The sequence below is a fragment of the Salvelinus fontinalis genome, chromosome 28, assembly GCF_029448725.1.
Source record: "Salvelinus fontinalis isolate EN_2023a chromosome 28, ASM2944872v1, whole genome shotgun sequence".
NCBI classification, from domain to species: domain Eukaryota; kingdom Metazoa; phylum Chordata; class Actinopteri; order Salmoniformes; family Salmonidae; genus Salvelinus; species Salvelinus fontinalis.
In genome coordinates this window covers 25,008,437-25,032,439 of record NC_074692.1, presented here as the reverse complement: position 1 = coordinate 25,032,439, position 24,003 = coordinate 25,008,437, and the positions used below count along the sequence as shown (strand labels likewise).

General features: G+C 42.3%; 1 protein-coding gene across 1 annotated transcript; it reads right to left on the bottom strand.

The window, feature by feature from the left end:
- Nucleotides 1–515: 515 nt before the first annotated feature.
- LOC129826495 (LETM1 domain-containing protein LETM2, mitochondrial-like) lies at nucleotides 516–23,392 on the bottom strand. Its single transcript, XM_055887284.1, has 10 exons — nucleotides 23,138–23,392; nucleotides 18,986–19,054; nucleotides 18,161–18,677; nucleotides 14,336–14,479; nucleotides 12,587–12,730; nucleotides 12,047–12,370; nucleotides 11,723–11,842; nucleotides 10,968–11,063; nucleotides 5,822–5,890; nucleotides 516–5,278 (listed from the first exon to the last, which is right to left on the bottom strand). Exons 2-10 carry the CDS (start codon nucleotides 19,030–19,032, stop codon nucleotides 5,225–5,227), a joined length of 1,515 nt encoding a protein of 504 aa, XP_055743259.1. The 5' UTR covers nucleotides 19,033–19,054; nucleotides 23,138–23,392; the 3' UTR covers nucleotides 516–5,224.
- Nucleotides 23,393–24,003: the final 611 nt, after the last annotated feature.

Below are 24,003 nucleotides of genomic sequence, written 5' to 3'. Positions count from 1 at the left end.
TGAGCACGTCTGGGACCTGTTGGATCGGAGGGTGAGGGCTAGGGCCATTCCCCCCAGAAATATCTGGGAACTTGCAGGTGCCTTGGTGGAAGAGTGGGGTAACATCTCACAGCAAGAACTAGCAAATCTGGTGCAGTCCATGAGGAGGAGATGCACTGCAATACTTAATGCAGCTGGTGGCCACACCAGATACTGACTGTTACTTTTGACCCCCTCTTTGTTCAGGGACACATTATTCCATTTCTGTTAGTCACATGTCTGTGGAACTTGTTCAGTTTATGTCTCAGTTGTTGAATCTTGTTATGTTCATACAAATATTTACACATGTTAAGTTTGCTGAAAATAAACGCAGTTGACAGTGAGAGGACGTTTCTTTTTTTGCTGAGTTTAGATGCTGAAGCTTTATGTATGTAAGCACCTCCTAGCCTGTCAGTAGCTGGGCCAGATATCCATAGTGCCAGACATCTGTAGTAGCAAAAGTTTGTTGCCAAAAATAAAGAAACAGAACTCAAGTGTAAAGGGTTTTTATAAATTTAATGCTGAACTTCATCAGAACTTCATCTCCCAAGCAGACATTTGACACCGTAGAACGATGTATTGTTTCAACGCTGGTTAAATAATGTAGCAATGTTGTACATGGTTGAGTGTCATCTGACCTCCATTACAGAGCTTATTGGACAGGAGGGTAAACATGAGAGGTAGAATGTCTGTTACACAAGGAAAGCCACCAAAGGAGGAGGTAGAGGTTGTCCATAACCACTGATACTGGGTCAGATACGTTTTCGTATCTGACCCTGATGGTTATTGTTAGGGATAGGTGATTGGTTATTGTTAATGGTTATTGTTAGGGATAGGTGATTCTACATCTGTGGTTAGGGGTAACCTCTACTTCAGAGGTAGCCAACCCTCTTCCCAGACAGCTACTGGTTATGCAAGCTTTTGCTCTATTCCTGCTCTTACACACACACCTCATTCTACTCATTGGCTGATCATCAGAACCTTGATTAGCTAAATCAGGTATGGTAGAGCTGGGCTGGATCAAAAGCCTGCATACCCAGTAGCTCTTTAGGCAGGATGGCCATCCCTGATCTACATCCATCAGTCACAAACACTCTCCTGCAAGGTCATAGTCATAACGTCCAGTTTGCACAAGGCTAGCTAATATCAGTAACACAAATAAGTTCTGCCAAATGAAATAATAAACTATGAAAAAATAAGCCTTGTTTGAAGAGAACTTAGGGAATTTCAAGGAAAATAAGTTGAAGAAGAGTATGTTCTCTATCTATGGAATCCATTATGATAAAAGGTGCAGACGTCAATCATTCAAAAGGCATAAACTCCACACAGCCTCACGGTCTTGTCCTGTCTGTAATAGTCATATCAATACATGATACAGTGCAATACCTGTGAACACATTTGCAAAGGGCATTTCCACTCATCCTTATTCCCCCAGTGTAGGTCCAAGCAGTTGAAGGGCTGAATCCTAACCTCAGTTGTGTCCATCACTTTAAACAAATCTCCCATTGATATCAATGGATGACTTATGTGGCTAGTTCTAGTAATACGTATCATATATTATATTAAGTTGATTCAAGCCCATGTCTTACTGTAGGACCATATCTGCCATCAAATGATTGGATAAGTTACTGTTCCATTAACGTTCTACTGACCAAATCAACTCTCAATTTCACCACAAATTATCAACAGCAACACACTAAAATACCACAATGTCTGTCTTTCTCCGCAGGTCTGTGTGACATTAATGAGAAATACCTTTGGGAGTAAGTTCATGTTACCCAACTCCACACCAAACTAATCCTAATCCTACACACTGACCGCTCAGCAATATGGTGCTGCTCCACCTAGGTGTGATTTTCACTATATTGCTTGTACCAACAAGTGTCTAGGGGTTGGGGTTTGGAATTGGGCATGTGAATGAGAGGGTTCATACAGGTGTTTACGTGAGTCTCTAAGTCTGTGTCCTAATTCTCTCCCAAATTCCTTTCCTAATCTAATTTCCTTCATGATCATTGATCCAAAAGGACCTAAAAAGGTAACAGCGTAAGCAATACAGTGGATTTCTTTCACCCATGTATGGACATGAAGGATAGGAGACAAGGTAAGTAATCAAGGCAGGGGAATTGGAACACAGTGTAAACATCTTCCATAAGAGCCAGTGGGGAAGGGGCAGAGGAGACACTCCACAGAGAGCATAGGTAACAAAGCACCTCGTTACAGACCTTCTGCCTGTAAATTCATTTTCTAAACAATCCTTAAACCAAGTAAAAAAATAAACTGTTGGGATGGAAAGATGTGTCCCAGGTCCAATAGTACTCCCTTGAAGTAATAACAGATCTGAGAAGGTTGGATTGGTCAAAGCAGAAGGTTGGACATCTTGCTTTCGATTATCCACTCACATACAGATCGGAGATAGGGAAGACGCACTATGATGAAACAATGTCATTTGGTTGGTGAGTTGTGGGAGAGGTTCATAAAAAGGTAATCCCCAACTTAAGGTTTTCCTCAATGCTAAGGCAACACCAAACACACACCCTCACACACTGAAGCATAAAGCATATACAGTAGAGTACACATATGTTTATATGGTAAACCTTCCAAATACCTTCTTGTTCACATGGTTGTATTAACTCTAAATGTAAGCAGGATATGTACTAGGCATTTCAGCATGAAATAGGGGCCATCTTTCAAGCTCTTTGAGAATCTAAAATAAAATGTAACACTAGTGCAATGCTTTAACAGTTCGCAAATCCTGCATTTTCATGTGGTTTCACTCAAATTCATTATTTGAGATTTCTCTGTAGATATTTCATTAGTTTTGTTGGAACAGTGGGTATGGATCATATCCAATAGCAGTCAAGTATTATCTTTTTATTTCTATGTGTAAATAAACGGTAGTACTGTCATAGCATTAACACAATATATACACTGTATATTTCAATAGAAAAGCTAATTGTCCACAGATTGGCGGTTGTGTTTATAATCAACTTTTAAACTGTGTGGTTGAGCCTTGAATGCTGTTTGGCTGAAAGCCATGGTATATCACACCGTATACCACGGGTATGATAAAATCTTTATTTTTACTGCTCCAAATACATTGGTAACCAGTTAATAGCAATAAGGTTCCTTGGGGGTTTGTGATATATGGCCAATATACCACGGCAAAGGGCTGTGCGTTGCGTCATGCATAAGAAAAGCCCTTGGTATATTGGCCATATACACCACACCTCCTCGGGCCTTATTGCTTAATTAGGCGCTACTACAGCCTCTTCTGTGTTAATGAGTGAACTCTCTCGCACTCTTACAATCAAAAATAATCAGTGTTCATGTACTATTTACAGCTGCAATCAACTACACAATGCCACTTCATTCAGTCATAGGGTGACACTTCACAATAAATTGCATAGATACCACGTGTTACATTTTCTGGTGTAATTAAATGCAACTACACTGTAACTACCTGGACATAATTTGTAAAATGTCCTTACTTTAGACATTAGTGTTTTGTACCTTATCTGCAATTACCATTTACATCTGAACAATTACAGTCTGGTTTCCAGGGTAGTTAGAGAGTAACTTCATGGCATAAAGGCAAGTTAAAGTGAAGTGTTGCCCAGTCTTAAGATTGAAATATTCAACAAACAAAAAATAAAATATTAGGAGGGCAAAAGTTCATAGAACTCTTTAGTTTTGAGAGAGCTTGAGGGAGTGGCAAACCAACTGGACAGAACAGTTGTACCTTTTCTACCAGACAATGAACATTGTACAGGGTATTTACAAATATACAAGAGAAAGAGGTGGTGGTTTGTGTTAGTCTGATCTGGAGGTGATTCAGCCAACTCAAGAGACAAAACACACCTTTTCAAAGCAGCGGGTGGCCGTCCTATAACCTCTGACTAAAATGTCGGCCTTCCTTTTCTGTTCACTTCACAACAACTCTACATGTTGAATCCCCACCGTTTGTCAACAGCAACGTGGTGACCTCTAAAGGCGTCAGCATGCTTCATCTCGGCTGGCGCCTAACCCAACGAGTGTGCTTGCATACTCCCTTAAAATACACTTGTTTGAAAAACAAGAAAAAAAGCATCAAACGCCGTAGCCAGTCTCAAAATGACTGTACACTTCCTCAAAAGTCAGAATTCATCTAAGATAACTCAAGAAACCTGTCAGAAATTGACGTTTTTGCCCAAGAAATCTTAGCTGCGCAATTTTACATCTAACTAAGATGAAAAAGGCGCAGTATTTCTTTATGATAAAAATGTCATGAAGACCATTCGTCTCTAGTTGAATGACAACAAAGACTTTAATCGGAGAATCCCTACTGTTGAACAATCACCGATGAAGGGGTGTAGACTTCGGCTCCGAACTTCAGCTTGATCAAAACGAACAAAAGCGTAACAAAATGTCAGCATAATATATGCACATACTCTACCGAACTGTTTAGTCTGGGAAGCATGTGGACACCTTTAACACACCGCGGCCACCCACTGCTTTCGTCTTTGAGGTGTATCTAGTCAAGAGGAATCAGCTTCAGCGCCTAATGAATGAGTCTAAATACAACCTGAAGTGAAACAGGCTAAAGTTACACCAGACCAACCAACCAGCCGATGTCTACTCTTCAAGGACATAAAAATAATAATAATATTTGTTACATCACTGGGTTACTGTGATCCCAAAACAAAACAATTATCCTAATCCAGGGTCTTTTCAGAGTTTTCGTTACATTACATTGTCCTGCTGAGTTTGAGTGTGAAACCCAATGGATGGAGTGCATGAACTTGAAACCAAATAGATGCAGGTGAGAAGACCCAGAGAATGAACAGACAGAGCAGAGGTGTGTGTCCCGTTTGAAACGCCTGCCAGCGACCTCAATCCAGGTGTAGCCAGAAAGGATAGGGCTCTGATCCATGGACAGAATTAAAGAGAGAAAAAGTGCTATCTTAGCCAAACGTCGTCTGGTCTGACGGCATTAACATCTCATGTGATGATCTTATGACCCCTCTCTCCATCAGACACCGATCCCATTGGCTATAAAGGGATCTTAGACTCAGGAGGAGGCGGCGTTAAGGAGGGTAGATGGGTGGTTGGGTTGACTGATCCCTTAGGTTGTCGATTAGCTTGATTGTCTAGCCCCCCCCCCACCCATGAGGACACGGGGTTGTGGTGTGGTCAAGCCCCTGCAGTCCTGCTCACTGTTAGCTCCTCCTCACACTCCGTTGGCGCTCATCTTGCTCTTCTGGGACGCCTCTGCTCCTTTAGCCTACAGGTCAGAGGACAATGGTTATTCTAGGAACAAACAATGAAAAAGAGACCAATGGCATTCATTGAATTATGGTGACATGGACTTTAACAAATGAAATAAACATACTTTTAAATAGCTTATTTACATACATCAGTGCATGGTGTTTATTGACTTGATATTTTAGGAACCTGTTTGATATGGGCATACTGTAATTTAACTACTAAATGGTTAATTGTCGTATAGTTAATTTGTTTGTTCCCGTAGAGCAAGTGTGTGTGTGTGTGTGTGTGTGTGTGTGTGTGTGTGTGTGTGTGTGTGTGTGTGTGTGTGTGTGTGTGTGTGTGTGTGTGTGTGTGTGTGAGAGAGACTAGGATGTCGTGAGAAAGATGAGACCGTATTGGCCTTAATGGGATTACAGCCACAAACTTGGAAACAAACACGCACTGGTTTATCCTCACGGTCATCACTATCTGGCCATGCTAGAAAAGCACTGCACTTTCTGCCATTCCATCTGGTAACTAATCCCTGTGGGTATATGACTGGGGGTCAAAGGTGACTGACCTGGATGACCTGGGCAGGGGTAGGAGGTTTGTCTGAGATGATGGCAGCCTTGTCTCTCAACTCCTCTGCCTGGAGGAACAGAAACACACCAGACATGAGGACACTGTATACTGCTTCATCCTGGAGAAGATTCCTGACCGGTCTGTCTTTGACCAGTGCTACCAAGCTCATGATTGGGGCTCATGATTTGTGGGAAAATTGTATGCCTTCTATCTTTGGCTTTTATTATCTAATGAAAGCACTTTGTGTTTTGATGAAACGTGAGTGATGATCCAATCATGTGTTGCATTCCATTTCCCTTCCATAAAAAAAGTGCTCATGTTTTATACTCTTTACTGTGTAGCCTAGCCAAAATCAGACCATATTGAGAAGCAATCGTTTTATATATATTTTAATGTAGCCTAGGCCTACTGGTTGTATGAATTTGGGATCTATTGTCCCACAACTGTCCAAGAGTCTGTTTGGGCTATTACTTTCTCGACAAGCTGACCAATAGAATAGGTCAACTTTTCTACTATGGGGGAATCGTGGATTGACATAGGCTAGTGATTTTCCTGTTCATTACTCATCTTGTTGGCTGGGGAGAAGTAAATGTGGGCATCGGAATTCGGTAAGAAGGAACCGCACACCGTTCTGTTAAAATGAATTACCATAATGGAAATCTGAATTCAGTCATTCTGAGCACTGTGGGTGAACACTGTTAACTCGAAATGACACAACGACAAGGTTCCAGTTTAACAAAGTTTACTATATGAACACACTACAAGTAGCCATTACACTCAAGGCCAGGTCCATCAACGACAAGACTTCCTGCGCATGCGCACTCTTGACTGAGTGATAAGCCCCGTAATAACAGAAATATGGGGATACTTAAAACATGAACTTAACAATCTCCCCCTTTTCTTTAAAGACAAATAAAACATCAATAACATAATTAAAATGTCCAAGTATTATTCAAGATCCCCATTACAAATGGGTTATGTGATAGTTTTTATTTGTGTAACTCAAGCTGCCAATTTCCATTACTGAGAGCCTGTATGTAACGGTCGTCCTCCTCCTCTTCGGATGAAGAGGAGGAGTAGGGATTGATCCAAAGCGCAGCGTGATAATTTGACATAATGAAGTTTATTGAAGTAAAGATGAAGAACCGAAAACACTTCAACAAACTACAAAATAACAAACGAACGTAGACTGACCTAAAACAAGTGAACTTACATATAACGAAGAACGCACGAACAGGTACAGACTACAAACAAACGATACAGTCCCGTGTGGTAACATATATGGACACAGGAGACAACCACCCACAAACAAATAGTGTGAACAGCCTACCTTTATATGGTTCTCAATCAGAGGAAAACGTCAAACACCTGTCCCTGATTGAGAACCATTTAAGGCTAATTACAAACGACCTAAACATAGAAACACAAAACATAGAACGCCCACCCCAACTCACGTCCTGACCAACTAAACACATACAAAAAATAACAGAAAACAGGTCAGGAACGTGACACTGTAGGAGCACAAGACCGGATGCTCCTTTTTTAGTCAGACAGTCAGCAAGCTGTTCCTTTGTGGTCGACCACAGAATCCGCTGGATTCTCTGTGCTTGAATAAGTTCCTTGATGCTGCTAATCTCAAAGTCTTCTCTCTGTGACAGACTTGGTTGACTTCACAGCATCAACTAATGAGTAGTTGTCAGTGACACAAACTACAGGTAGGAAGTGCCGTTTTGTCCCACCAGTGTTAACCTAGCGAAGCATCACTGAAGACAACTAGTTTCAAAGAGTCATCTTTTCCAACATGCTGAAACTTTAAAGTCACTTGTTGTGATTTCAGTTTACGAACAACTTTGTTTGCCTCATGAATGGTTTGTACAGTGGCGTGTTTTGTGTTAGATGCCAAGTTGCAACCATCAAACAAGGTCTACTCTGTCTCGCAGCCCATAAAATTTGTCCTATCTTTGACCTCAATTGACCAGCTTCAATTCCACATAGAGGGGAATTCCTTTGTACGGCTCTTGAAGAATCCATGTGGATGGGTTGAAGATTCTTGATATAGCTCTCCTGTTGCATCAGTATTTTTCCTTCAACTGTAATAAACTCTATGCCAACATAACAAAAATGATTATGCTCCTCACGGCCAACCTAGAAAACAGCTTTGAGGTGTGGAATCACAGTTGAAGCAAAGGTCTGTGAGCCACCCCAGATAAAGTCATCAACATGACAGGCAAGTACTCCAGTCACATTGCAGTCTTGATCAAGCCAATAGAAGACTGCAGGATCCACTTGTGACATTTTTCCACCTGTATTCAGCATTGTTGCCTTGACTTTGTTGTACCAGTAGAGTGATCCATCTGCCAGTCCATACACACACTTTTTTTAGTTTCCACAGTGTTCCTTCGCTTTTAGCTTCGGGCGGAGGTCGGATGTGAATGTCCCTTGACAGCTCTGTTCCCTGCAAAAATCCAGATTTGATGTCTATGGAATTAAGTTTCCATTTTTTCTGGCAGATCACTGACATCAGCAATCTGAGTGACTCTGAGGCGCATGTCGGTGAGTCTTGTGGGAATTCTTTAGCAGCCAGCTCCTCAAAACCTCTAGCCACTAGACGTGCTTTAGGCACTATTCCAGTTAAGGATTCTTTAAGGGTACACACCCACCTTGTTGAGATGCACTTTTGGCCAATGTCTTTGACTTCCTCAAACACTCCATTTTTCCTCCAATTACTGAGCTCATCTAGCTTAGCTGAGTCAAATGGCACATCCTTTGTTTCAAGTACATCATCATTTTGAATGTCATTCTGTTTTTCTCGATTTTCCATTGGTTCAATTCTGATATTATCTACAAGTGGCAGGTCAGCTGACCCTGTTGTACCAGAAAGTGTAGCTGGTTCAGAGTACTGCAAGTTGTACCAGCTCTTGTGTTTTGCATTTCCTGCTCGTCCAATGACGGTTGCTGTATGTGGAATACCACTTTCTCTGTCCATGTATTTAACAGTTTGTCCAGTTTTCAGATTGGAACAACCATATTCTCTTAACACATGTGGCTGTTGTTGAATGTTTTCCTCATTTGAACGCTCAACAGTATTACATGTGGCATGGTTGAAGGTCTCTGCTCCATTTCCTGTGTCAGTTTTAGTGTTCATATCATTGGATGAGACATCTGGTAGGTTTGTGTCTGTTACCGTGTCCTTTTCATTAGGAGACTGATTCTCAGCAACAGCCCCTCTATCTTGTTGATCATTTACTTTCCGCAATCTTGAGTGATGCACCCTGACAATCATGCCTCCGTGCCTCACAAATATCACCACACCATCTTGACCAATGACTACTCCCGGTCCTTTCCACTCTTGACAATCAACTCGTTTGTAGTACACTTTGTTTCCAGTTTCGTACTTCTCATCATCATTATTCCCTGAACTGCTGAGAAACTTCAGAAGTCTGTCAACTGTATCATGTCCAAACTGTTTGTAAAGCTTTAACAATACTTTGTGTTTTTCTTTAGTGTTCATGTTCTCTGTGACTGTCAGAATCTTCATGTGCTCTGTGTCAGTCAGAATCTCATTTTTGCAAGGACTCTGTGTGATGTCTTTGTCTAAAATGTTTACACAATAGTGGCCTGAGGTAGTAAGTTCAAGAGTCACTGGTTGTTTAAACATCACTGCCTTGTCATTTTTTATGTCTAGTATAGCCTCTGCCTTCTTGAGGGAAGCTTTGCTTAATAGTAAGGGGATATCTGTAGGGACCACCTCTGTTTCAATGTGACACTTAGTCTGACCAATTTTTGCTGGTATCTTAACTCTCTTGGTAGAATGGACAATTCTCCCATCTCCAAATTTGAAAGCTCTGTTGCTTGGTGTGTCAATCATATTTTGTACTTCTTTCATATTTAGTTCACTGACATAGCTATCAAGCCATTTTGCACCACACACTGTACGTGTACATGCAGTATCAATCACAGCAGATCCTAAGGATTCAACTATAAAAATCTCAGTATCAGAAGCAGATTCATTTTTTAAACAGTGTAATGTTACACTGATCTATCTCTGTGTTGACATTTTCCTGTGTTAGTTTAACTTGTTCATTTTTATGAGGACAGTCTTTAACCCAATGGTAAGTGCTTTGACAAATAGCACATTTCGATCTCCTTCCATATTTGTCCAGTGGATTTGTGCCGGAAAATGGCGCCCTCTTCTGGTTGTCTTGAGAACGTGACTTGTTGGCGCCTTTTCTGTGCTGCTCGGTGTAATATGCTGCGTCACTCACTTGCATTCCATCTGTTATTGGCGCGACAGACGTCTTTTCACCAAATATTCTTTTTAGTGCCGACTTCATAGATGCAAAAGTCAGCACAGTACAAGCAGTCAAAGCCAACTGTTTCTCCCTACCATCTAGACAGGCAGTATCTAGCAACTTGAACGCTAACACTGCATCCGGGAGAACCATGTCGTACTTGCGCATCCTATTGTACCTCTGTTCGAAATCAATGATGTAGTCCGTCATTGCAACTGAAATATCTCTCGTAACACTGTCAAAGTTTGAATATGCCTCGTAGGCACGGTCTTTCTCTTCTTTAAGAAATACAGAATCCAGTGCTGTGATCAAAGTTCCCATACCGTCATCCTTGTTCAAATCCTCTACGGATATTTCCAGTGCTGTATCTCTCGCTCTTCCCTCCAGCGATAATACCACCGCAAGTGCTTGCTTTTTCGCGTCCAGATTAGTAACGCGTGTCCAGATTCCCAGTTCATTTTCCAAACTTTCGTACGACCTCTTCTCGTCGAAGCGAGGTGGCACAATGTAGTTAGAAGCCATCCTCTGCTACCAATGTTAACTCGAAATGACACAACGACAAGGTTCCAGTTTAACAAAGTTTACTATATGAACACACTACAAGTAGCCATTACACTCAAGGCTAGGTCCAACAACGACCAGACTTCCTGCGCATGCGCACTCTTGACTGAGTGATAAGCCCCGTAATAACAGAAATATAGGGATACTTAAAACATGAACTTAACAAACACCCTAATCAGGTTACACATCCAATGCATATGGGTCCGGTAAATTCAAATGCTGCCGGTCAAATGCCACATTTTCATAACAGAAACCTTGTTGTCGTGTGTGTGTGTCTGTCTGTGTACTAACCGGCCTGTCTTTGATGACCAGAGCTGGGTCTACCAGTAAGTCTGAGGAGGAAGCTGCGGTTCCCTCTGGGTTCTCAGCTGGGGGAGGAGTGGCCTTCTGCAACACACAACACAACTCGATGTTACATTACCATCATACATACTTACGCATTTCTCTCATGATCTCACACTGCTCTGAAAACAAAAACACACACACAAATGGAATGATAAAGCCAGTAGTGTAAGCAGTGGTAGTGCCTTCCACAAAGTGTCCTGAGACTGTTGTGGTGATAGAGACTCATAGGCTGCATTTACACAGTCTTTTGACCAATCAGATCAGTTTTGAGCTGATGTGAAAAGAGCTGATGTGAAAAGAGCTGATGTGATAGTTCAAAAGACCAATTAGTGGAAAAAATACCACAATTGGGCTGGCTGTGAAAACTCAGCCTTAGAGAGTTGGCAGCAAGTACAGTACTTCACATGGCTGACCTGCATTTCTACATCACTACAGTCATGAGAATGTGGGCAGGTCTCCATGATCTGATGGTCAAGCCTTAGTTCTCGGGGAAACCTGTGCTTCTATGGGACTCACTGAAGGCAGAAATGTACCTTGATCCCAAACCTAGAATCAGATTACCTTTCAGCATTCTGAACTGAGCTGGTTGGGGGTGTCTTACCTCTAATTGGGTACAGGGGGTATGATGTCTTACCTCTAATTGGGTACAGGGGGTATGATGTCTTACCTCTAGTTCGGGTACAGGGGGTTTGATGTCTTACCTCTAGTTTGGGTACAGGGGGTATGACGGGTATGATGGGTTTGACGTCAGTCAGGTACATGGCTCTGGAGAGCAGCAGCAGAGAGGGAGGAACGTTCTCCTTCAAGTGCAGGTCCAACCACTAGAACAGACAGAGAGAGAGAGGTTACGGGTCACTGAAGAAGCCAATTGTTTGTTGTCCAAAATGGCACCCTATTCCCTTAGAAATAGGGTGCCATTTGGGACGCATCTCTTATAATACAATTAAAAGATTGATTCCTTTACTGGCTTGAAGTGATGCATCTTTAACAAGGTGATCTGCAGATAGATAGGTTGAGTGTCTGACCTGTTGCATCTGCTGATGTAACTGGTCAGTGGTCAGACCCAGTGACCTCATCCCTCTGCTACGACATGCTGCCTGTAGCTCTGACACACTCATAGCAGGCACACCCTCAGTGGCTATCAACTCGTCATCTGCTTTGATGTTTCTCAGCTGCATCATCAGCTGGAAGCGGAGCAGGTTATTGGTTCCTATGGGCTGCAGCTCTAGCAGCTTACACAGGGCCACAAGCTGGGGGCGCTCTAGATGCTCCAGCGTCAACTCGTCTTCAAACAGCTTGGAGAACTTGACAATGTCCTTAGTGGTGGGCTGCTCCCCTGTGTGACGAACCTGGAGATGACAGAGGGAGGACAGGGGTTAGTTAGAGCAGTCTTGGGACTCTAGTCATGCACAGTCTTAGGACATATAATCACATCTTGAGCGTTATCAGGTCTGTAAGACCTTTTGACAAGGTCTACCGAACACAACGGGATGAACATTTGAAACACTCATTAAATCATGAATCAGAGCTTTGGATGAGTGACCTTTGCCCCCTGGCTAAATTACCTTCTGTACGTAGGTGGAGAAGCGCTGCGTCTCGTCCTCGGTCAAAGCCTTGGTCTTGTTCCTCTTGGCCATCTCTGCTATGGTCTCCTGGAGGAACTTAGCCAGCTCCAGCTTAGCAGCAAGACCCTTTTTCTGCTTCTCCACCTAAAGAGAAAGAAAAGGGAGAAACAGAGAGGGAGAGAAGGATAGGAGAAAGAGATTATTATATTATTATAAAGAGTTATTTCTCAAATGGTCCTTATGCATAATCTAACATTAGCTAATAGCAATTGGTTTAGAATGTTCTAAAAAGGAGCCTCAATCGCATTTAATCAAGTTGAAAGGTAATGTTTAAAAGGGTATTTTTAAGCAATAAGGCATGGGGGTGTGGTATATGGCCAATATACCACGGCTAAGGGCTGTTCTTAGGCGCGATGCAGCGGAGTGCCTGGACACAGCCCTTAGCCGTGGTATATTGGCCATATACCACAAACCCCCGAGGTACCTTATTGCTATTATAAACTGGTTACCAACGTAATTAGAGCAGTAAAAATAAATGTTTTGTCATGGTATACGGTCTGATATACCACGGCTGTCATCCAATCAGCATTCAGGGCTCAAACCACCCTGTTCATAATTGAAAACATTCCCACTTCAAAATGCACCAGTTGGCTAATGGTGGTCTTTCCCACTGCTTCCTGTTGGTATCCCAACGACCATGATGTGAGAGGCCAGGCCAGGCACCTCTGTTGTACAGGAGCAGGAGGACATATCTGAGAGGCATTCAGCCATGAGCAGACAGAGACCATTAGACCCGACAGGTCAGGCCTACTGGGGCTAATCCCACACAAACACCTGGGGTATATCCCAATAATCTCTCTCTCTTCCTGAAGTGTGCACTCGTTCACTATTCCTGACAAATGTAAAAACATTGGATTGGTATAGGCATGGGCTAAAGAGTTTCTTAGAACAGTAATGCACTGTCAAATGTATGAAGGGAGGTGAACAAGTGCACACGTCGGGAGAAAGGAGAGATTATTGGGACACACCCAGCAGCATACCACCCTGCATACCACTACTGGCTTGCTTCTGAAGCTAAGCAGGGTTGGTCCTGGTCAGTCCCTGGATGGGAGACCAGATGCTGCTGGAAGTGGTGTTGGAGGGCCAGTAGGAGGCACTCTTTCCTCTGGTCTAAAAAATATCCCAATGCCCCAGGGCAGTGATTGGGGACACTGCCCTGTGTAGGGTGCCGTCTTTCGGATGGGACGTTAAACGGGTGTCCTGACTCTCTAAGGTCATTAAAGATCCCATGGCACTTATCGTAAGAGTAGGGGTGTTAACCCCGGTGTCCTGGCTAAATTCCCAATCTGGCCCTCAAACCATCATGGTCACCTAATAATCCCCAGTTTACAATTGGCTCATTCATCCCCCTCCTCTCCCCTGTAACTATTCCCCAGGTCGTTGCTGCAAATGAGAACGTGTTCTCAGTCAACTTACCTGGTAAAATAACGGTAAATAATAAATAATAATAATTCTACTGGCCTACAGGTCTGTGGAAGGATATTCCTACTGGGATGTATCTCAATAGTGTACTTTTGTCTCCTTTCATCTGCATTGATATGGAAGAACAGGAAAACAGCCATTTTCACCTAAAATATCATGACTTCAGATCAGTCCAGATGAAGGAGAGGAAACAAGGAAGCAAGTTTAGACCATTGATAAGCAGCATACAACAGGGTCATTAACATTGTAACAGCGTGAAAAACGTGCCTTCTTGGTCTCTGTCTCGAAGGTGGAGGGCAGCATCTCAGGGAAGAGCTTGAGGAAGATGGGAAGCAGGAACTCCATGAAGGGGACAATGATAAAGACCATGAAGGGTAGCAGGCGGAACAGGTCAGCACACGTCCTCATCAGCTGGAGAAAGACAGATAACACTTAGCAAACCAAACAGTAACATATCTGACAACGATAAGTAACAACATCAAAGGAGAGGAGAGAGAGAAGAGATAGGGAGTGAGAGACAGAGAAAGGAGAGAGAGAGAGAGTAGAGCGAGAGAGGAAAGCGAGAGAGCGAGAGAAGAGAGTGAGAGACACAGCGAGAGACAGAGAGAGGAGCGAGAGAGAGAGCGAGCCAGACAGAGGAGCCAGAGCGAGAACAAGAGTAGAGAGAAAGAGCGACAGAGTGAGAGAGAGAGAGAGGACAGCGAGACAGATAGAGGAGCCAGCGCGAGAGAGAGAACAAGAGAGAGCGGCAGACAGAGAAAAAGAATAACAGGGGTTGGAAGCTAAACATTGCCATACGGTTTATTGGCATTATAGAAGATGCAGTGATGCAATGTGAGTTTTGCAGTGCACAACACCTATGTACAGAGTGGATCCCAAACATTTAGAAATGTGACTGACAAAAACATTTTTAAATATGACCAACAAAACTTTTTCGCAAAAATGTTCTTTGACCTTTTGACCTCCCAAGTCACCAAAACGAATGTCTGTGGTCACATATTAAGCCATTAGACAAGAAGTATTCCACCTTGACCCACTATGGGCAACAATATGTTAGGATTATGTCCCTCAGTCTCTGGCAAACTACCAGGACTATGAGTCTTTTTAAAATAGACCGGTGCTGAGAAAAGCTCTACCATGGCATTCATACAGCATGGGTCACACGGCGGGCTGTTTTTTGAACCTTTATTTAACTAGGCAAGTCAGTTAAGAACAAATTCTGTTGGTGTGCCTATCCTGTATCAGAGGCAATATGGTCAATACATCCTTCTAAATCAGCCTTACTGATGAACCTGGAGGCTGAAGTCAGAGGACTTTTTTCTCTGCATTAAAAAGTATTGGGCGGGCCACCTATGTCCATAGGTAGAAAAATTTACCTAAATATATATTTTTTATAAGATCCTCTTTCAGGACAAACAATCTAAAATTCCAAAGATGCTGCATTCAGGAGTTTTTTTGCCATGTTATTGGGCCCCCATTGATTTTGTTATAATGTTTGAGTCACTCAGATAGCATAAGCCATGGCAAAATGTGTATAATTGCAGGAAATGTGCTTTAAAACTGCAAAATGTTATCTTCACCACATGGCCAAATGTGTAGAAATTCAGGAAATTAGCTTTTGTCACTATGGCCAACAGGAGGGCTTCTAAAATTGTCTGAGGCTTCAACTAGAATACCTCACAGCATGTGGTGGACTCCTTTGGTTGCGTTCAATAGGCACAACGAGAGAAAACGGAAATCAAAATGTTCAAACTGAAAGCAAAAATGAGCAGCATTGTTACTGGTTTAACAAGTTTAACGGGTAACACCTTTCCCTGTTAAGTGCCTGACCGCTGAACACCTCCCAGAGATTGAGGTGATCAGCTGATCATTGTTTCATGATTCTCCGGTTCCTGGTACTCCTAAAGTACTACATTGCTGTAAATCCTACCCTCCAATTAACTGAAAGGCACATGTTACATAAGACAGATCTATGAGAATCACGAGACTACAGTATGCCAAAGCTTTCTTTGGTAACTGTAGGATGTACAGTAAGACCATGGGTGTGTTCGTAAATTCAATCTGGAGTGCCCTTTGGGCGTTCGTAAATTCAGAGCGTTATCAGATTTTCCGTTTGTAAATTCAGAGCATTTCGCTCTCTGAGCGTTCAGAGCTCACACTGGACGCTCTGGCCGAGGAGTATATTTGATCCGCAAGTTCTGACCTCACAACAGCAGTCAAGCACCCAAGTTAACTGGCTAACGTTGGTTAGCTTGCTAGCTACTTCCAGACACAAATGAGAGAACAGCTCACTCTGACCATTTTACTCACTCTGGCAGAGCTGGTTAGGCTGTTTCCATGTTATCTAGAGCGTTGGTGACTGTAACTGTGCTGCTGGCAATAATTTAATTACGCTTTTTTGACAACATTTGTTTACACCTGCCATATTCGAACGGGTGTTGAGCGTTCGTAAATTCCTCAAATATTCTAAACTCTTGCACACTCAGACGAGAGTGCTCTGAAATCAAAGGATAGCAAGAGCGAATTTACGAAAGGCACCCCATTTCAAAGCCATAGATTTAGTATTCTAATGGGAATTCTTATCATGTTATTATTGTCATGGAGCGTTGAGCGTCAACATGGAGGGTAGTAGTTAGCAGAGAAAGTGCTGCTCGTCTAGACCGTGAACCCTTCAACCAACTGCAGTCACTGTTAGAAACAGGACACCCTCTGAATTGGATTCCCCAAGATGGAGCTGTGTCACCACGTTATGCGTATCATATCCCCATCTCAAATGGGACCCAATTCCTTATATAGTGCACTACTTTTGAACAGAAGTCTATGAGGCCCTAGTCAAAACAAGTGCACTACATAGGGAATAGGGTGCCATTTGGGACATCCAAGGTTCTCTCACCCTGCCTTCAGGCATAAAATTATGATTCACCCTGTTATTTACTAGGGTTTGGCAGTATCCTGATTGTCATACCATCTCTGTACCATACCAGGGAATATGGTATTACCGGAAGTGCACATAAGGGGCGCGTTTTACATTTTTTGTGTGGGGGGGGGGAACAAGGGATCTTGATCCAGGAGGGGATTCAATGTCTCTGCTGGAACCAAGAAGCTTGATCTTGACATCTAGCCACTTAGCTAGCAAGTTAGTAAACCAAATGCATAGGTGGAGCCCTGAGCTGGGTATAATTTGACATATCTTAGATTTCTTATAGTTATAAGCAGTGGTGTAGCACTCACACCCAGACCCCCAAAAAACTAACAAAACAAACGTTTTTTTCTTCTTCGGTATTTAAAATCATATGTCCGGTACTTCTAAATACACTGTATATCGCCCAAGCCTTTTATTTACTCCTTCAGGAACATATTAAACACAGGGAGAGTTCAGCCTACACTTCCAGCATGGTCACAACAATGACAGTCTGACCTACTATACACATGCTGGCTGCCGTGAGGGCAATATGCAGGAGACAGTTTAGAGTCAACCTAAAACATAGTCACATACAGGTCAAATACAGCTCAGCACTTTCAAGCAATGTTTACATGCTGATCATCCTCATTAAGTCTAACCAAGCTCTAGTCTCGTCCAGTGTTGGTCAGATTGGTGGAACCAATAGACGGATTGGTTGTTCAGCAACAAAACCGACGCGTACGCAACTATAGGGCAAAACAGGTGGGGTTGGCTTAGATTGTTTATAACATGTAAACTATATTTCGTCTCCAATGTTTATTGAAAACATAAATGAAGTTGCACAATGAGTACTCTCAAATACAACATTACAAATGTTGGTTAGCTAGCTAGCAAATTTGACATCAGTCAAAACACCTCAAAACAAGACATGGTATCAACAAGATTAACCATGCTGAAACAAGACACATGATTCACAACATGACAGTTTCTTGTCATTGTTGCTAGCTACCTGGTCACCCAGAACCATTACAACACATGGCCTTCTGCCCCTTTGAGGCAAACACAAAGTTTTTGTGATATTGTCAGCTAAGCTGTCCATTGGTGGGACGTTATGGGCCATGGTGGCTAACGACTGAGATGGAGCAGCTAGATGAAACATTGGTTTATTTGTATCACTCCCCCGGCCTTACCCGTCTCCTCTCCCTGCGTGAGAGCAGTTGTCCGTGCAGAAGTCTCCACACCATCCTCCCTGCGATCTTGGTATCGATTCCCAGCAGCCTGAAACCATTGTAGTAGTGCTTCAGCTCATCCACTACCCTCTGGCCAATAGACTTCCTCACTACCTGGACCGTAGGGGCAGCTGCAGCCGCTACAGTGACGGCAGCAGGGGCTGGAGGTTGGGGTGCGGGGACAGAGGGGCCATTCTTGGGGGTCCCTGGGGGGTCATCCTGGGCTGGGGTGGCGGGGGCTTTGGTGTCCTGCTTGGTGCCCTGCAGCCAGACACAGGAGCTGTGCAGAGATCTGGCCAGCAGGGTGGTGTGGTGGGGTCTGGCGCCATGGAGTCGAACGCACTGAAGATAGCCAGACCTGGAGTGCCTGAGGGAGGTTAGGGGTGACAGGCGGCTGGCGGGGTCCAGGTGGTGGTGGACGTAAGCAGTGTAGGGGAGGGGACAGCAGCTGTGCCTTTTAGACAGCAGGTAAGATCCCCTGGAGACAGAACACAGATACACCTGTATGTCAGTGACTGCCTGGTCATATGTGAAGTATCCTTACTTTCACGACAGCAGTCAGTCATACACACTGCTGTAAAGTAGACAATACCAATGACCACCTGCTGTATTTACAGTTAGCTTGTTTACATATTCAACTCTTCCAAAAGACCTCCTGAGTGTTAATCAACTGATTTAGCACCCAGGGATCTTGTGGACACGGACAGTGGCCCCACTGTCTGTGTAGTAGAGGTTAGTGCAGGTCTAAATGGTTTCTAATGTAGAGCAGGTGACCTGGTCTCCTACCTTGATCTTGTTACTGCCAGAAGCACCTGTGGACTGAACACTGCCATTGCACCGGCAATTCGAGGTCTCCTGAAAGGGTGAACAACAAGATCAGTGAAATTAATAAATAATGTTACTTTACAATTTTCTAGGAATGATGGATGTATAATGTGAAGCTATTTAATTTTGAACCCCATGTCTTTGTAATGTATTTAGTAGGGATGTGACATTTAAACGTTAAAACAACATTGGGATCGTTAACGTTTAGAAAGAAATCACTAACCGAAAATGTTTAAATCACAGTGCAGTTATCACAAAACATTATTTATTTGACGTGCTATAGACTATGATAGGCTATAAAAAGGCCTTGGGAAAGTTGTATAATTTAAACAAAACCAGGGAGAAAGAGGCAAACTTCAGGCTACTTTGGTGAATATGCGAGATACAGATTACCAAGACATATGCACATGGTCTCTCTCTCTCTCTCTCTCTCTCTCTCTCTCTCTCTCTCTCTCTCTCTCTCTCTCTCTCTCTCTCTCTCTCTCTCTCTCTCTCTCTCTCTCTCTCTCTCTCTCTCTCTCTCTCTCTCTCTCTCTCTCTCTCTCTCTCTCTCTCTCTCTCTCTCTCTCTCTCTCTCTCTCTCTCTCTCTCTCTCTCTCTCTCTCTCTCTCTCTCTCTCTCTCTCTCTCTCTCTCTCTCTCTCTCTCTCTCTCTCTCTCTCTCTCTCTCTCTCTCTCTTTCCTTCCTTCCTTCCTTCCTTCCTTCCTTCCTTCCTTCCTTCCTTCCTTCCTTCCTTGTCTGCTCTTTCTCTTCGTTAATGTGAATGTGTGTTCATTCTTCAGTCTGTTGTATGTGGAATATCCTAGCCTATTCACTGTTGTTAGGCCCTGCTTTACCAAAGTTGTGGACACATCCAAACCAAGAAATTGCAAGATACAGCATTCCATTGCGAGATACAGCTTTTGATTACCGATAGATAGGCCTAGTGAATGGTTCTGACTGTCTGGTGGAAAACCTGCCTATACTATGCCCCTCCCCTCTCGCTATGAAATATGCAAGTGTTTGGGTTCTCAGAAGTACTGCAACGAATCAGTCTCCTCCGTTCCAAAAATACTGATTCTTAGGTGTTGATTCCTAGCTGAATCAAATATTGACACTCAGAATGGGAGTTGACGTGTAAGGAGTCGAGGACGCTCCACCACTACATCTCTTTCCAAATCTGACAGTGAGACCTGGGTATGGAGGGAAGGAGTAGCCATGACTGCAGTAGATGGAACTGCATTGCCCCTTAGCGGTTATATGCAGGACCCTTTTGCCTTGTGAATTCACATAAAATTTTATGATTTGTTTCGTCTAAACAGAAAAAGAATTCCGTTTAAACTTTAAGAAATTTTTTCCATTTGTCACATTTAGCATGATAAGTATATACGTGTTGATAGGCCGATGACTCAAAGACTGTGTGTAGGCTAGCTAGCAGATTGTAACGGGATAATGTCATAAGGGTTGGGCGAAATTTGGGGAGTCCTCTTCTACGATATGCTAGTCGAAATATTGCGATATCCGATATAATCGTTTTGCGCCGATAATGACTAGATAATTCCAAACTGTGCAATTTTTGTGCTTATTTACGATACTCTAATCACATTCTCATTAAATAATCTTAGGATGTCAAAACATTTTTACAAGGCTTAGTTAATTCATTTAGATGTCATTTTCAACATATTGATACAGCCTAAATGATAAAACTGCAGTTGATTTGTAAAGTTCAAATAGAGTATAGTCTTGAACATCACAATATATCCTCTTGCACTTCACAATATCTCGTCAATGTCAAATATCACGATATCCGAATGAATCATATATCGGCACAACCCTAAATGTCTTGGCGTAGCACAGACCATTTGACCAATACTTCAATTCCCAACTTGGAAGACAACTAATGCCAATGTCTAGTTGCAGGGAGCTCGTTTGAATTTAGAAAATGCTCCGTTATTAAATAAAATAAATGTTTTGCTCCATTATGTAATCCAACATTGTGTACGCCACTATCTTGTCTATTACAAATCTTCTCACATTGATCGAGACAGGTAAGTGTCATAATGACATGCATCAAGATGGTGGCATACACATCCTTGAATTACTTCATTGCAGCGAAAAAAGGAGAATAATTTGAATTCTAAATCATCTTTAGAGAAGAAAATAAGCGAAAGCTGTAGTCATTCTGTAGACTAATTGTCCATTTGTTCCACATCCCAAAATTGACATCACTTGGCTGGCTCCAAGTTTTATTTGAGTGCATGTAGGCCTAAGCGGAAGTCACTTTCAGTTGAAGGCATTCAGTTGTACAACTGACTAGGTATCCCCCTTTCCCTTTCCCTATGCTGGTACCTGCTGTTAAGTGTGTCAATGGAAACTCCGTCCATGTATGCTATCCCCTGGATCTTTAACTGCACGACAAGTACCACCGTATGAGTCATACCCATAAAACCTTGCGGTCAAACAAGGAAATGGTTCCAATTGTTTTTTCACCATGGATTTTTCCCCATAGGTGATTTTAGAAACACTTCATATAAGGGCTGTGTTTTGTGTAGGCTTACCCTAGCATAACGTTTTGATATCCGTGTAAATCTTTCTAGGACAATGTGACGCTTATCAATATACTAATGTGTATTTACCCCCCCCAAAAAAATGAAATGCTAATTAGCTGCTAATGTGGCTATCATAAAGAACTACAAATGTCATGATATCTTATATATCTAATGTTAGCTAAATGTAGTAATTAATTAATTGGCAAAATGTCTTTAAATTGATAATTCTGTGAACTGTCTTGTGCAGTTCACCTGTTAGCAAAGGTGTCAGCTAGAAATGACATGCAGGAGCTTGCAGGGATTTGTAGTCTTGCATGATGTCTATTTTCGTGCTAATTTGCATTTTCGAATCTGAGAGTAAATAGAGCTGAATATATTAATAAAAGTCACCTGGTCCGAGAGAGATTTACAAGATTATAAAAACGTCACGACAGGGTAAGCCTACAAGAAACACAGCCCTTAATTTAAGTGTTTCTAAAATTCCCTGTGGAAAAACGATAGGAACCATTTCACTGTTTGACCGCTAGGTTTTATGGGTATTATGACACCTCCACTGTAGGGCTCGGAGGGAGAGTATTCATCTGCTCCTATGCAAGAAAAGCCGGCGAACTGACAACAAGTATGCCATGATAATGAAAACTGTATATTCTGAATTAGGGGAGGATGGAGAACAATAAATGTTTTTTTTATTCGGATTTCAATCTGCAAAAAATATATATAATATGAAAATGATACAAGTGTGTATGGTTGTCCATCCTCCCCTGATTCAGAATGTCATTTTCATTGTCATAGCATGGTTTAATAGCTATTGACGAGAGATAACAGAACACATTTTACTTTGGTGCAGAACCGAACCATATACCTACCGGCTATCTAAAAAGTCGGGAAAACAATACCTTCCTGCGGATATCTTGTCTCAAATTTCGAGCAGCTGAAGGCCAAACCGCACAGATAAACCAACAAAAAAATCACTAGAAGCGGGAGTGCGAAGCAAGCAGAGCGAGGCGGGTGGAAAGGAGCAATGACTGTATGCTAGCAGAATAATTCACATCTCCAATCATCTTTGCTGATAGCAATGTTGTGTTTCCATGAGTGAATTAATTGGTCTAATAATACTAGGCGATCATTTTATTAGCTATGAGTAGGTAAAGTTAGACATATGACTATGTCACATGAGAACGTAAACAGGACATGTCATAGGAACAATCATTAGGTACTGGTAACTTGACTAGCTAAAGGTACAGAGAGTTCTCCATGCTATCGACCACCTAACTAACGTACTCTCGAAAGATGCCTGAACGGGGCAATTTGCTCAACTATCAATCTGGCCACAACGCAACCACTGTCAAGCTCACGCCATAGTTAGCTAGTTAAAACAACAACATGTTAGTAGTGTGGCTAGCTATCTAACTAGTATGTGCAGATTGGATGAAGACCGTTAAACTAGCTAGCTAAATAGCTAACGTCTGCAGTCTTTTCACAGTTTGACAACGGAGCATCTAAAATATCGGATGACCTTAGCAAACATGTTAATACAAGCTGAAATTGGAAGTCGATTGACGATGAGGTTTGTTTCTTAACTTACCTCGAATGTCAAATGTCCTGCTTTGGCTGCCGACTGGGCGTCGTAAGGCTGATCTAAAATAACAAAATAGTACAATCCATTCACAGTAGTCGGCTGATTGAAGATGTGCGACGATAATAAACACATTTACGATGGGTTTATTACTAGTATTCCTTCGAGAAAGGTCCTGCAGTAAGTACCCTTTTGGTCAACTTCGCCCATTTTTTGCTGCTGCTCTGAAAAGGTTATTGCAATTCACATAAGCATGATTGTTGTTGACGTACTAGATCAGGCGAGGATGGCTTGTTTGACAGGGCTGAGAACCAATAGATTAAGTATTTTTTTCCCAGTGGGAACCAATCCACTTAAAGGGAAGACCCACTCATATCGGGGTTTGATTAACTGCATTTGATTGAAAAGAAGCTTCCCTTCAAACGTAAATTGCACCATTAATAAAGTAATAATAACAAATACTGTATGATTTTACATTCTAATATGCATCAAAGAGCGGTACCGTAGCGCCAAGTCTAGGTCCAAAAGGCTTCTTAAGAGCTTCTACACCAAGCCATAAGACCGCTAAACAGTTAATCAAATGGTTACCTGGACTATTTGCATTACCCCCCTGTAAATAGCCTCGTTATTGTTATTTTTATTGTTTCTCTTTTATTTTTTACTCTAGTTTATTTAGTCAAGATTTTTCTTAAGTCTTATTTTTCTTAAAACTGCATTGTTGGTTAAGGGCTTGAAAGTTAGCATTCGGCGCATGTGACAAATAACATTTGATTTGGTTTGAAGAGTGGGCAGGTGCTATAAAATGGCACATATGGTCAAACCAAAGTACATAGACATTGAACTCACTGTATGCCTCACAATTTGCACACAGGCTA